The sequence below is a fragment of the Pogoniulus pusillus genome, chromosome 12 (genome assembly GCF_015220805.1).
Source record: "Pogoniulus pusillus isolate bPogPus1 chromosome 12, bPogPus1.pri, whole genome shotgun sequence".
In the NCBI taxonomy this organism is placed as follows: Eukaryota; Metazoa; Chordata; class Aves; order Piciformes; family Lybiidae; genus Pogoniulus; species Pogoniulus pusillus.
In genome coordinates this window covers 32,936,094-32,951,397 of record NC_087275.1, presented here as the reverse complement: position 1 = coordinate 32,951,397, position 15,304 = coordinate 32,936,094, and the positions used below count along the sequence as shown (strand labels likewise).

General features: G+C 46.7%; 1 protein-coding gene across 4 annotated transcripts in view; it reads left to right on the top strand.

Annotated features, from left to right (window-relative positions):
- NHS (NHS actin remodeling regulator) overlaps positions 1-15,304 on the top strand; it is a 170,932-nt gene that overhangs the window by 143,507 nt on the left and 12,121 nt on the right. For 2 of the 4 annotated variants that reach the window (XM_064152081.1, XM_064152083.1), the window contains exons 4-5: positions 4,697-4,759; positions 9,376-9,568. In XM_064152081.1, coding sequence (XP_064008151.1) covers positions 4,697-4,759; positions 9,376-9,568 — 256 coding nt within the window. Of the gene's footprint in view, positions 1-4,696; positions 4,760-9,049; positions 9,163-9,375; positions 9,569-15,304 lie in introns of those variants that run through there. The other 2 variants (XM_064152084.1, XM_064152082.1) reach the window with 2 other exon arrangements.

Genomic DNA, 15,304 nt, shown 5'->3' with positions numbered 1-15,304 from the left:
GCCTGGGGCAGCCCACTTCAAGGCATCTGGCTGCGTTCTGCTTTGGTAGCTGCAAACATGGAATGGTTGGGGTTGGAAGGGAGCTCAAAGCTCAGCCAGTGCCAGCCTCCTGCCATAGGCAGGGACACCTCCCACTAGAACAGGTCACTCAAAGCCTCATCCAACCTGGTCCTGAACACCTCCAGGGAGGTTATGGAGATCAAAGATCACATTGGGTGATTCTGTGCACCACAACCTCCCTGGACAACCTGTGCCAGGGTCTCACCACCCTCAGCCTGTGCCACCCTCACTGTACAGAATTTAGGATGCCCAAATCCAACCTAGAACCTTACCCTACAAACCACATCCCCAAGCACCACATCCAAACCACCCTTAAACACATTCAGGGTAGGTGACTCCACCACCTCCCTGGGCAGCCCATTTCAGACCAAGGGCAGAATACTTCAGTGCCTTAACCTGTTCCTGAGAGCAGTCCCTGGGCATGGGAGCCATGGTAAGAAGAGAGAAGGCAGCAGGATGAAGCTGCAGAGGGATGCTCTGTCTGGCAGAAGGTTAACCAGAGTTTTGCAGGACACCACAGCAATGAGGAACTGACTGAGCATGTGGAAGGGATTGGTTCTCACTCACTAGGACAGGGATGGTGAGAAGCTGCAATTCTGTGGCTTGAACAGTCAGGACCTGCTGAGATGCCAAACTGACCACCTGAGGTAGATGCAGTCTGCTGGGGCACTGAAATCAGTAGCCTGAGGCTGAGGAATGTTCACATTGTCACCGTGGGACCTGTGGGGACTATCACTGCTGACTACAGGCAACCTAGCTCTGAGGCCAGCCAAGGCTCTGCGTTGCTGAGGTTCTGGCACAGGCTGCCCAGGGCTGCCTCCTGCCTGCGGGTGTTCAAGGCCAGGCTGGATGAATTCTCAGTAGCCCCAAACTCCTCTATCCTGTTCACAATAAAACTTCATTGACTGACAACATCTTCCAGATGCCTTCAGTTCTGGTGTCCCCAGCAGGAGGAGGACATAGAGCTGCTGGAGCAAGTACAGAGGAAGGCCACAAAGGTGGTATGAGGACAGGCAGAGGGAGCTGGGGGGATGCAGCCTGCAGAGGAGAAGGCTCCAGGGGCACCTCAGAGCTGCCTGCAATGAGGGCAATGGTTTGAGCTGAGAGCAGAGCAGCCTGAGCTTGGCTGTGAGGAACAAGTTGTGCAGCAGGAGGCTGCTGCCACACTGCAACAGGTTGCCCAGGGAGGGAGCTGAGTGCCCGTGGCTGGAGCTGTTGGAGGTGAGGCTGGGCAAGGCTGTGAGCTGCCTGCTCTGGGGCAGGATGTCCCTGCTGGGTGCAGGGTGAGGGGGTTGGACTGGATGAACTTTGGAGCTCGCTTCCAATCCAACCTATTCTGTGATCTCTGAGGTCCCTTCCAACCCAGACCATTCTGTGGTCATATGAAAGAAGCAAAGCAGGGTGCAAATGCCAGAGAAGGCAGAAATGCAGTGGCAATGACACAGCAGCTCCATGCTGCCTGCTGAGCCTCAGCAGTGCTACAGGCAGGGTTGTCATGGGAACAGGGGTAAGGAAAATCTCCCTCATTTTAGCAAGCCACTAACTTCCTCCTGTTCCCCTCAGATCCTTTTCCAGTTGTTCTGGGTTGTTTTTCTCCTTCCCCCCCAACTTGGCAAAAAGAGCCTGAATGAAAGATATTGCTAAATGTGTTTGGTTGCCCTGAGCCTCTCTCCAGAGAGGTACTAAAGAGGCTGGAGGCTTTCAGCTGTAAAAGACATGACTGGGATGGGGAGGAGAAGTAAAAACCTGATCAGCAAAACCAGGGAGGGCACAGGCAAAGGGCAGGAGGGAGCAAATCCTTACTGTTTACTACAGCTCCCAAACTGGAAGGGATGCAAGGAAATCCTGAGGCATCAGGTCTGAAGCTTGCCACAGTTTCAGGGTGGTAAATCATTGCCACAGGATGCTGGTGAGGCCAAAAGAGAAAATCAGCTAAAAACTCCCAAATTGGATGAAGCAGCTCTGCAGATCAGTGCAGGCAGCATCCTTGGCTGCTACTCATAGAAGGGCTTAGGTTTGAAGGGATCCTGAAGATGAGAGTGATTGGCATTGGAATGGGCTGCCCAGGGAAGGGGTGCAGTTAAGGAGGAGAGGCTGAGGGAGCTGGGGGGGTGCAGCCTGCAGCAGAGGAGGCTCAGGGCAGAGCTCATTGCTGCCTGCAGCTGCCTGCAGGGAGGCTGTAGCCAGGTGGGGTTGGGCTCTGCTGCCAGGCAGCCAGCAACAGACCAAGGGGACACAGCCTCAAGCTGTGCCAGGGCAGGTTGAGGCTGGATGTTGTTAGGAAGTTGTTGTCAGAGAGAGTGATTGGCACTGGAATGGGCTGCCCAGGGAGGTGGTGGAGTGGCCGTGGCTGGAGGTGTTGCAGCCAAGCCTGGCTGGGGCACTTAGTGCCATGGTCTGGTTGGTTGGGCAGGGCTGGGGGCTAGGTTGGGCTGGGGGAGCTTGGAGCTCTCTGCCAAGCTGCATGATTCTCTAAGGGCTGGGCCCCTTTGAGCTGTGCACTTTGTGCATGCCAGTCGTGCCTGTAGCTGCTAAACAACCCTGAGCCCCTGGCATTGCTCATCCCAGTTGGCTTCTGCAGCACTGTCTGTGCCATGAGCCTCACACCTACTGCTACCCTGCAGTGTGGGATGATTATTTTGCACCTTTCCTCTGCTGGAATCTCCTGTGGAGTCTGAATCCTTGTCAGAAAACATGTCTCATTTTTGTCACTGCCTTGTCAAAACATGGGAGCAGCACATTAATCATTAAAGGATTGTCAGTGCTGTAACACAGCCCATTTGTGATGCTCTGGGAGGGAAGCAAACACCCACAGGCAGATAAAAGAGGGGAAGAAATACCTTGAGGGGAATGAAGCACTCGGGAGAGGGAGTGGTGGGGGCAGGCAGGTGAGCAGGGCTCTGGTTTGCAGCTAGAAATATGCCTGTGATGGGACCAGTGCTGTGTAACAGCTTTATCAGTGCCATGGGCAGAGCAATCAGTGCAGCCTCAGCAAGGCTGCAGATGGCACCAAGCTGTGTGGCACAGTCACTTGCTAGAGGGCAGGGATCCATCCAGAGGGAGCTGGGCAGGCTGCAGAGCTGTGCCCAGGCCAAGCTTATGGCATTGAACAAGGCCAAGTGTAAGGTCCTGCATCTGGGTGGGTGCAGTGCCAAGCACAGCTGCAGGCTGGGTGGGGAATGGCTGAGAGCAGCCCTGAGGAACAGGCCCTGGGGGTCTGGGTTGATGCAAAGCTCCACAGGAGCCTGCAGGGTGAGTGCAGCCCAGACACAACCCTGTGCTGGGCTGCAGCCAGAGCAGTGTGGGCACAGGGCAAGGGAAGGGATTCTGCCCCTTGGCTCTGCTCCCCTCACACCCCACCTGCAGTCCTGGGGGCAGTTCTGCAGCCCCCAGCACAAGCAGGACATAGAAGTGTTGGAGGCAGTGCAGAGGAGGCCACCAAGATACTGAGAGGGCTGCAGCAGCTCTGCTGTGAGGCCAGGCTGAGAGAGTTGGGGCTGTGCAGGCTGGAGAGGAGAAGGCTTGGAGGAGAGCTTGGAGTGGCCTTGCAGGGTCTGAAGGGGGCTGCAGGGGGGCTGGGGAGGGACTAGTGACAAGGTCTGGGAATGAGAGGAGGAGGAGGAGGAGGAAGAGGAAGAGGAAGAGGAGGAGGAATGGGTTTGAAGTGCAGAGGGGAGCTTGAAACTGGATGTTAGGAAAGGGTTCCTGAGAGTGAGGGTGGTGAGAGACTGGCACAGGTTGCCCAGGGAGGTTGTGGAGCACAGAATGTGACTGAAGATTCAGCCTGGATGTTAAGAAGAAGTTGAGCAGGAGAGTGGTGAGAGCCTGGCAGGGGTTGCCCAGGGAGGTGGTTGAGGCCCCATGGCTGGAGGTGTTTGAGGCCAGGCTGGCTGAGGCTGTGTGCAGCCTGCTCTAGGGTAGGGTGTCCCTGGGCATGGCAGGGGGTTGGCACTGGCTGCTCCTTGTGCTCCCTTCCAACCCTGACTGATTCTATGATTCTATGGCCTGGAGCTTGGAGAGGAGGAGCCTGAGAGGTGACCTCAGCAGTGGTTATCAGTGTGTGCAGGGTGAGTGCCAGCAGGCTGGATCCAGGCTCTGCTGGATGATGCCAGTGCCAAGCCAACGGGCAGTGGGTGGAAGCTGAGGCATAGGAAGTGTCATTCAAACATGAGTCTGGTTGGTTGGCCAGGGCTGGGTGCTAGGATGGGCTTGGAGCTCTCTGCCAACCTGCTTGGTTCTGTGATTCTATGATAGAAGGCAACTCCTGGGACAGTATAATCAGGTCTGTAGGAGGAGGCTGCACCAATTTCACTCCACTTTTATCAGGTCTAAGCAAAATCAGCACAGACTTCCCCAGGGCTCCACACCTCTCCATGGGCACAGTTTGCTTGAGCTGCATGTTGTAGAGAAGCCCAACAAACCCCCAACCCCCCCAGGGAGGAACACAGGAGGGTGGAAGCCTCCTCTCGGTTTGCTTCCCATGCTCGTTTGTCCCCACAGAACCGATTTTGTTTTGAGCAGAAGCAGTTTTTCTTTCCGTGTGTGCTTTTGTTTTCAGCCTTGCCTGGTGCTGGGTTTTGGTTTTGGTCTGTTTGGTCATGTTTTGTTTTTTCTTTCCACATGTCACCTTCTCTAGTTTAACAGCTCCCGCTCGCCCTCCCCCATTGAGTGTTGCCACATCACCCCCTGGAGTAGAAAGGTACTGCAAAACCAAGCCAAGTCCTCCACTAACCGAGCCCTGTCTCACTCTGCTCCCTGCCAGCTCCTAACCCTTCCTCTTGCTTGCCTTTCCCTTGCTGACTTTCCCCTGCTAACAGCAGCCTTTCCTGGGCTTCTCGTGGCAGTAAGGCACAGTCATGACTTTCTATCTCCTTTTTTTCCCTCCCTCCACCTCCTTCCTTCTCATCCTACACTTTGGATGCATTTCAGGAGCTGGTGGCCTCAAGGCCACCTCCTCTTCTTGCCTCTTTGATGAGGTCTGAGGTGAGGCAGACTCCTCGGGGAGCATTTCCTTCTCTTGCAGTGTGTCGTGGTTTGGGTGTTAGAGGCTGAATGATGAGTCAGGGACATGCAGGTTCAGGCAGAGGCTGACCTCATCTGTGTGTCCTTGCTTCTGTGTGTCTGAGCAAAGCCTAGCAGTGAAGCAGACATCACCACTTCAACCTGGTTGATTCTGTGACTCTGTGATTCTATGATCCTGTGATTCTGTGAGTTGGGAATATGCAGGTTCAGGCACAAGAGTTAATGCAGCAACAGTCAGCAAAGGCTGAGCTTATCTTTGTGTCCTTGCTTCTGGTTGTCTGAGCAAAGCCTAGCAGTGAAGCACACGTCACCACTTCCAACCTGGTTCATTCTGTGGCTATGATTCTATGAGTTTCACTCAGAGAGAGTGATTGGCACTGGAATGGGCTGCCCAGGGAGGTGGTGGAGTGGCCGTGGCTGGAGGTGTTGCAGCCAAGCCTGGCTGGGGCACTGAGTGCCATGGTCTGGTTGGTTGGGCAGGGCTGGGGGCTAGGTTGGGCTAGGGGAGCTTGGAGCTCTCTGCCAGCCTGGTTGGTTCTATTCTATGATTGGACAGGGCTGGGTGCTAGGTTGGGCTGGGGGAGCTTGGAACTCTCTGCCAGCCTGCCTGACTCTGTGATTCTATGAGTTGGGAATCTGCAGGCTCAGGCAGCAGAGTTAAGTGGCAGCCAGGCAGAGGCTGACCTGACCTTTGCTTGTGTCCTTGCTTTTGTGTGTCTAAGCCAAGCCTAGGAGTGCAATGGACATCACCACTTCCAACCTGCTTGATTCTATGACTCTATGATTGTTTTCTTTTCACAGCCAATCATCTCATTCAGATGTTCCAGTGAGCCTCAAACCAGCACACAGTGGTGCTGGGTTTTTTTGCCACAGTGCTTCTTCTTTCTTCTTTTATTTCCTAAACATCAAGAAATTGTTCCCAGGCAGCAGGTCTGAATTCTTCCTGGCTGTTTGGTGATGCCAGGTCTGAATCCTTCCTGGCTGTTTGGTGATGCCAGGTCTGAATTCTTCCTGGCTGTTTGGTGATGCCAGGTCTGAATCCTTCCTGGCTGTTTGGTGATGCCAGGTCTGAATTCTTCCTGGCTGTTTGGTGATGCCAGGTCTGAATTCTTCCTGGCTGTTTGGTGATGCCAGGTCTGAATTCTTCCTGGCTGTTTGGTGATGCCAGATCTAAATTCTTCCTGGCTGTTTGGTGATGCCAGGTCTGAATCCTTCCTGGCTGTTTGGTGATGCCAGGTCTGAATCCTTCCTGGCTGTTTGGTGATGCCAGGTCTGAATCCTTCCTGGCTGTTTGGTGATGCCAGGTCTGAATTCTTCCTGGCTGTTAGGTGATGCCAGATCTAAATTCTTCCTAGCTGTTAGGTGATGCCAGATCTAAATTCTTCCTGGCTGTTAGGTGATGCCAGATCTAAATCCTTCCTGGCTGTTAGGTGATGCCAGATCTAAATTCTTCCTAGCTGTTAGGTGATGCCAGATCTAAATCCTTCCTGGCTGTTAGGTGATGCCAGATCTAAATTCCTCCTTGCTGTTTGGTGATGCCAGGTCTGAATTCTTCCTGGCTGTTTGGTGATGCCAGATCTAAATTCCTCCTGGCTGTTTGGTGATGCCAGATCTAAATTCCTCCTGGCTGTTTGGTGATGCCACTGCTTGGAGAGCAGGAGGAGGAGCTCTGGCAGCCAGGGTTCACTTTGCCTGCTTTGTCCAGTGCTTCTTTGTCATCCAAGGGAAGACTCAGCCAGAAATGCAGCCTGGGGGAGGGTGTGTGTGGGGTGTCTGTGTGTCCCTGCCTGTGTCCAAGGGGTTGGGGGTTTTGTTTTTGCATGCCTGCATCAAACTTTCGGAGGGGAGGGGGAGAGTTACCTAGGAAACAAAGTCTTTTGTGCCTCAAGTTTTGCTAGGAGCTATTCATGTCTGCCGGGATCGGCACAAAAGCTGCAGGCAGGCAGGGAGGGGGCTGCGATGTTTGACTGAAATCCTGCGGGGGGAGGATAAAGGAGGGGTTGTGTGCGAGCGGGAGGAAGAGGATGCCTGTGTTGGCTCGGGTGCTGCGGGAGGTGATGCTGGCGAGGTAAGAAGTGCAGCCAAAACAGCAGCTGCCGAGTTAAGCCCTTCAGTGCTTTTGGGGCTGGGGTGTGAAGCGCTGCTTGGCAAGGCTGAAGTGGTTCGTGCCCCCCGGATCTGGGAGGAGGAGGAGGAGGGACGGCGGCAGTGCCATGCCCGCGGTGCTCAGCGCCCGCCCGCGCAAGGAGCTGCGCGGGGAGGGTTTGTCCTCAGCCTCTCGGCTGCGAAGGGAAGACTGGCAAAGGAGGTGGAAGCAGCAGGCCTGAGGGGGGAGGAAGGCTGGGAGTGAGGCAGCTGCAACTCAGGAGCGAGGAAGGGGCCAGCCTGAAAGGGGCTGCACTTCATCCTGCGAGAACAGAGCCGGGGGCACCTGCCGGGCGGGTGGAAGAGTTCCCACAGCCCATGGGAGGATGCACTGGTGGGCAGAGCGAGGGCAGAAGAAGGTAAGTGCCCCTGCCCCCCAGGCACAACAAACCTCTTGCCTCTTCTTTGCCTTTTTAGGTTAACTTCTTTTTTTGCAAGGAAAGAGAACCCCCCCCGAAAAAAACCCAAAACTTGACCCTCCCAAACCTGCTGGAGCTGGCAGCCAGCAGGTGGGAAGTGCAGGATGGGGCACTTAGTGCCATGCTCTGGTTGGTTGGATGGGGCTGGGGGATAGGTTGGGCTGGGTGAGTTTGGAGCTCTCTGCCAACCTGCTTGGTTCTGTGGTCAGGACTTTGCAAGACGGGGAGGGGGATGAGGCATTGGGAGTGTGGTGTTTCCCCTGAAAGGAAACAAACCCTCTGTGTTTCTCCCCACCACTGCCCCTTTCCTCTCCATGTCTTCTCTCTTCCACACCCAGACTGCTGTCAAAACCTGCTTGTCGGTGCAGTGCCAAGCACAGCTGCAGGCTGGGTGGGGAATGGCTGAGAGCAGCCCTGAGGAACAGGCCCTGGGGGTCTGGGCTGATGCAAAGCTCCACAGGAGCCTGCAGGGTGAGTGCAGCCCAGACACAGCCCTGTGCTGGCTGCAGCCAGAGCAGTGTGGGCACAGGGCAAGGGAGGGGATTGTGCCCCTTGGCTCTGCTCTCCTCAGACCCCACCTGCAGTCCTGGGGGCAGCTCTGCAGCCCCCAGCACAAGCAGCACATGGAAGTGTTGGAGGCAGTGCAGAGGAGGCCACCAAGATGCTGAGAGGGCTGCAGCAGCTCTGCTGTGAGCACAGGCTGAGAGAGTTGGGGCTGTGCAGGCTGGAGAGGAGAAGGCTTGGAGGAGAGCTTGGAGTGGCCTTGCAGGGTCTGCAGGGGGCTGCAGGGGGGCTGGGGAGGGACTAGTGACAAGGTCTGGGAATGAGAGGAGGAGGAGGAGGAATGGGTTTGAAGTGGCAGAGGGGAGATTGGAACTGGATGTTAGCAAAGGGTTGTTGAGAGTGAGGGTGGTGAGACACTGGCACAGGTTGAGGGTGGTGAGACACTGGCACAGGTTTCCCAGGGAGGCTGTGGAGCACAGAAGCACCCAGTGTGATCTTTGATCACGTTGGGTGCTTCTGTGCTCCACAACCTCCCTGGAGGTGTTCAAGACCAGGCTGGATGAGACCTTGAGCAACCTGTTCTAGTGGGAGGTGTCCCTGCCTATGGCAGGGGGGGTTGGAACTGGCTGAGCTTTGAGGTCCCTCCCAACCTAAACCATTCTGTGACTCTGCTGGGAGGGTCTGCCCTGCTCTTTGGCTGCTGTCCCCTTGACTCAGCACTGCTGCTGCCCACCCCAGGGCTGCTGGCTGGAACTTTGGCTCTGTGTTTGTAAGAATATGAAATGCAAAAGGATTTGCTGAGGGAGGGAGGGAGGGAGGGAGAGAAGGGTTTTCTTTAAAGCTTTGAGTCTTCTGATGCTTGTCTTTAAGTCCAGTCCTTGCTGGTGATCAGCCAGCTGAGGTGCTCCAAAGCTTGCAAAGGAGGTGTCTCAGGCTGCTGGTAACTGAGTGCAGGCTTGCAATGGAGTGCAGGATGTGCTCCTTCTGATGGCAACAGAGATGTGCTGGGAAGGTCAGTGCCAAGGTGCTGGGACCCCACGACCTCAAGGTGTTTTCCTCCTCTCAGCAGGCTGTGTGTTTCTCCCCTTGGGCTGTGTGACTTTAGGACGATTCCTTCTTGCTCCCCTGTGGTGGATTTCCGCTCTGTCCTGCCCTGCTTTTGTTTCCACGTGAGCCTGGTGTGGGCTGAGAGGGGGGCACTGATTCTGCCTGTGTTCATTTGCAGTCCCATCCAGCCGAGGAGGACGACACAGATGTCATGTTAGGGCAGAGGCCGAAAAATCCAATACACAACATCCCTTCCACGCTGGATAAGCAAACCAACTGGAGCAAAGCACTACCTCTGCCAACTCCAGAGGAGAAAATGAAACAGGATGCCCAAGTGATCTCTTCTTGCATTATCCCCATCAATGTCACTGGTACCAAGCTCTTCTTTCTTACCCATCCCTTTGTTTGCTTATTGCATGGCTCAGGGGAGGTCAAGTTCTTAGCTGTGTTTCATTTACTGGGAGGCAAATGCTTGGGTTTTAATTAATTTATTGGAGGTGCTCTTTTTGTTCAGCTTATTGGAACTCAAGGACTTCTTTCTGGTTTATTTATTGGAAGTCAAGTGCTTATATTTTGTTTAAAGTATTGGAAGTCAAAGACTCATTCGTATTTAAGTTACTGGGAGTCAAACCCTAATTTATTGGAAGTCAATGACTTTGATTTATTGGAAGTCAAGTACTCATTTTTGTTAAGTTATTGGGAGTCAAACCCTAATTTATTGGAAGTCAAATACTTTGATTTATTGGAAGTCAAGTACTCATTTTTGTTTAAGTTATTGGGAGTCAAACCCTAATTTATTGGAAGTCAATGACTTTGATTTATTGGAAGTCAAGTACTTATATTTTGTTTAATATATTGGAAGTCAAGTACTCATCTTTGTGTAAGTTATTGGAAGCCAATCACTAATTTTTTGGAAGTCAAATACTTTGATTTATTGGAAGTCAAGTACTCATTTTTGTTTAATTTATTGGGAGTCAAACACCAATTTAATGGAAGTCAATGACTTTGATTTATTGGAATTCAAGTACTTATATTTTGTTTAATATACTGGAAGTCAAGTACTCTTTTTTGTTTAATTTATTGGAAGTCAAACACTAATTTAATGGAAGTCAAATACTTTGATTTATTGGAAGTCAAATACTCTTTTTTGTTTAATTTATTGGAAGTCAATCACTAATTTATTGGAAGTCAGAGACTTTAATGTATTGGAATTCAAGTATTTATTTTTGGTTTATTTATTGGAATTCAAATACTTATATTTTGTTTAAAGTATTGGAAGTCAAAGACTCATTTGTGTTTAACTTATTGGAAGTCAAACACTTTAATTTACTGGAAGTCAAATAGTTTAATTTATTAGGAGTCGAGTACTCATTTTCGTTTAAGTTATTGGGAGTCAAACACTAATTTATTGGAGGTCAAACACTAATTTATTGGAAGTCAAATACTTTGATGTATTGGAAGTCAATTACTCATTTGTGTTTAAGTTATTGAAAGTCAAACCCTAATTTATTGGAAGTCAATGACTTTGATTTATTGGAATTCAAGTACTTATATTTTGTTTAATATTTTGGAAATCGAGTACTCATCTTTGTGTAAGTTATTGGAAGTCAAACACTAATTTTTTGGAAGTCAATCACTAATTTTTTGGAAGTCAAATACTTTGATTTATTGGAAGTCAAGTACTCATTATTAAGTTATTGAAAGTCAAACCCTAATTTATTGGAAGTCAGTGACTTTGATTTATTGGAAGTCAAGTACTCATTAAGTTATTGAAAGTCAAACCCTAATTTATTGGAAGTCAATGACTTTGATTTATTGGAATTTAAGTACTTATATTTTGTTTAATATATTGGAAGTCAAGTACTCATCTTTAAGTTATTGGAAGTCAAAGACTAATTTATTGGAAGTCAAAGATTCGTTTTTGTTTACTTTATTGAAAGTCAATCACTAATTTTTTTGAAGTCAATCACTAATTTATTGGAAGTCAAAGACTTTGATTTATTGGAAGTCAAATAGTTTAATTTATTAGGAGTTGAGTACTCATTTTTGTTTAAGTTATTGGGAGTCAAACACTAATTTATTGGAAGTCAAAGACTCATTTTTGTTTACTTTATTGGAAGTCAATCACTAATTTATTGGAAGTCAAAGACTTTGATTTATTGGAAGTCAAATACTCTTTTTTGTTGAATTTATTGGAAGTCAATCCCTAATTAATTTATTGGAAGTCAATCCCTAATTTATTGGAAGTCAAAGACTTTAATGTATTGGAATTCAAGTACTTATATTTTGTTTAAAGTATTGGAAGTCAAAGACTCATTTGTGTTTAACTTATTGGAAGTCAAACACTTTAATTTACTGGAAGTCAAATAGTTTAATTTATTAGGAGTCGAGTACTCATTTTTGTTTAAGTTATTGGGAGTCAAACACTAATTTATTGGAGGTCAAACTAATTTTTTGGAAGTCAAATACTCTTTTTTGTTTAATTTACTGGAAGTCAAATAGTTTAATTTATTAGCAGTCAAGTACTCATTTTTGTTTAAGTTATTGGGAGTCAAACACTAATTTATTGGAAGGCAAGCACTAATTTATTGGAAGTCAACTACTTTGACTTATTGGAAGTCAAATACTTATTTTTGTTTAATTTATTGCAAGTCAAATAATGTATTGGAAGTCAAGTACTTATTTTTTATTAATTTATTGGAAGTACTTAATTTATTGGAAGTAATTGATTAATTATTTTATTGGAAGTCAAGTACTTATTTTATTTCATTTACAGGAAATGAAATCTTTTGTTTCACTTATTGCAAGTCAATTACTCATTTTATTTCATTCATTAGAAGTACTTCTTTTGTTTAATTGATAGGAAGTCAAGTGCTCATTTTTGTTTCACTTATTGGAAGTCAAACACTAATTTGTTGGAAGTACTGGTTTAATTTATTGGAGGTAATCATTATTTAATTGGCAGTCAAGTACTCCTTTTGGTTTCATCTATTGGAAATCAACTACTGCTTTTGGGTTAATTTATTGCAAGTACTTCTTTTGGTTTTAGGGAGTCAAGTACCTATTTTTTGTTTCATTTATTGGAAGTCAAATACTTCTTTTTGTTCATTCCTTGGAAGCCAACTACTCTTTTTGGTTTAATTTATTTATTGGCATTCAAGTACTTATTTTTGTTTAAGTCCTCATTTTGCTTTCATTTTCTGGAGGTCAAGTCCTCATTTTGGTTTGATTTATTGGAAGTCAAGTACATCTTTTGGTTTAATTTATTTATTGGAAATCAAGTGCTCATTTTGTTTATTGGAAGTCAGATACTTATTTTGTTTCATTTTTGGGGAGTCAAGTACACTTTTTTTGTTTCATTTATTGGGAGCACTCATTTCTGTTTTATTTATTGCTACTATTCACTTCTGTTTCCTTTATTTGGAGTACTCTTTTATTGGTCATCAAGTCCTCATTTCTGTTTCATTTATTGATAGTACTCTTTTATTGCTAGTCAAATACTCATTTTTGTTTCATTTATCGGTAGTACTCATTTATTGGTAGTCAAGCACTCATTTTTGTTTCATTTATTGGTAATACTCATTTATTGGCAGTCAAATACTCATTTTTGTTTCATTTATTGTGAGTACTATTTTATTGGCAGTCAAGCACTCATTTTTGTTTCATTTATTGTGAGTACTCTTTTATTGGTAGTCAAATACTCATTTTTGTTTCATTTATTGGGAATACTCATTTATTGGTAGTCAAATACTCATTTTTGTCTCATTTATTGGGAATACTCTTTTATTGGCAGTCAAGCACTCATTTTTGTTTCATTTATTGGGAATACTCTTTTATTGGCAGTCAAGCACTGATTTTTGTTTCATTTATTGTGAGTAATCTTTTATTGGCAGTCAAGCACTCATTTTTGTTTCATTCATTGGTAGTACTCATTTATTGGTAGTCAAGCACTCATTTTTGTTTCATTTATTGGTAGTACTCATTTATTGGTAGTCAAGCACTCATTTTTGTTTCATTTATTGGTAGTACTCATTTATTGGTAGTCAAGCACTCATTTTTGTTTCATTTATTGGTAGTACTCATTTATTGGTAGTCAAGCACTCATTTTTGTTTCATTTATTGGTAGTACTCATTTATTGGTAGTCAAGCACTCATTTTTGTTTCATTTATTGGTAGTACTCATTTATTGGTAGTCAAGAACTCATTTTTGTTTCATTTATTGGTAGTACTCATTTATTGGTAGTCAAGCACTCATTTTTGTTTCATTTATTGGTAGTACTCATTTATTGGTAGTCAAGCACTCATTTTTGTTTCATTTATTGGTAGTACTCAGTTATTGGTAGTCAAGCATTCATTTTTGTTTCATTTATTGGTAGTACTCACTTATTGGTAGTCAAGCACTCATTTTTGTTTCATTTATTGGTAGTACTCACTTATTGGTAGTCAAGCACTCATTTTTGTTTCATTTATTGGTAGTACTCATTTATTGGTAGTCAAGCACTCATTTTTGTTTCCTTAATTTGGAGCAGTCCTTTTTGTTTCATTTATAGGAAGTCAAGTACTTATTTTTGTTTAATTTATTTATTGGCATTCCAGTACTCATTTTCCCCTTAATTTATTGGGAGCAATTATTTAATTATTTATCTGGGAGCCAAGTACTCATTTTTGTTTCATTCATTAGAAGTACTTTTTTTGTTTGATTGATAGGAAGTCACATCTTTTGTTTGATTCATTGCAAGTCAGTTACTCTTGTTTAATTTATTGGAAGTCAATTGCTTATTTATTTTCTTTATTGGAAGTACTCCTTTCTGTTTAATTCTTGGCTGTACTTATTTTGTTCAGTCTATTGGAAGTCAGGTGCTTCTTTTGGTTTATTTTTTGGGAAGTCAAGTACTTACTTTGTTCATTGGAAGTATTTTGCTTATTGCAAGTCAAGTACTTATTTCTGTTTTGTTTATGGGAGGTCAAGTGTCTATTTTTTGTTTCGCTGATTGGAGGTGAAGTACTCATTTTGGTTTAGTTTGCTGGAAGTCATTACTTAGTTTGGTTTCATTTATTGGAGGTCAAGCACTTATTTTAACTCATTGGAAGTTGCCCAGGGAGGTTGTGGCTGCTCCCTCCCTGGAGGTGTTCAGGGCCAGGTTGGATGAGGTCTTGAGCAGCCTGTTCTAGTGGGAGATGTCCCTGCCTATGGCAGAGGGGTTGGAAGTGGCTGATCCTTGAGGTCCTTTCCAACCTAAAGCATTCCATGATTTTAGGAAGTTGAGGGATTGTGCAAAGACCTCAGCTTGAGGATTTAGTTTTCTGGAAGGCAGAAATTCATCCTGAAGGCTAAATTCATCCCTCATGCTGGATGCTTCATCAGTGAAGCTGCATCTGGGATCAATGTGGCCCATCCTTTTGGAGTGTTGTCAGAGAGCATTGCATCCCTGGGTGAGCAGTGCCCTTCTGTCGTGCAGGTAACCTGCAGGCTGTGTTTACAGAGCCCTCAAATCAATTTTCCTCTTGAAAACATAGGAATAATACAGAAAGGCACCAAAATTGACCATAGGATTGTCATGTGGAGCAGGAGGAGAGAAACTAGAGAATACAGGCTGCTAGTTGCAGTGCTTTAAGCATGCAGGGCATGACTGTGGAGCATGCAAACCATCACTCTGAGGTGTCTTTACATGCAGCTGTGCTGAAGGTACAGTAATGTAGTAAATCACCTTGGGGGGCATTTGATTCCTTGGAAGGAGAAATTGTTTCTAGAAGCAGCAGGTGTATCACCTCTTCAGTGTGATGGATTGCTTCTCTCCAGAGCCAAAGCCCAGGCTGCTTCTCTCCAGAGCCAGACCCCGGATTGCTTCTTTCCAGAGTCCAAGCCCAGATTGCTTCTCTCCAGAACCAAAGCCCAGATTGATCTTTCCAGAATCAAACCCCAGATTGCTTCTTTCCAGAATCAAACCCCAGATTGCTTCTTTCCAGAATCAAACCCCAGATTGCTTCTCTCCAGAGCCCAAGCCCAGATTGCTTCTTTCCAGAATCAAACCCCAGATTGCTTCTCTCCAGAATCAAACCCCAGATTGATCTTTCCAGAATCAAACCCCAGATTGCATCTTTCCAGA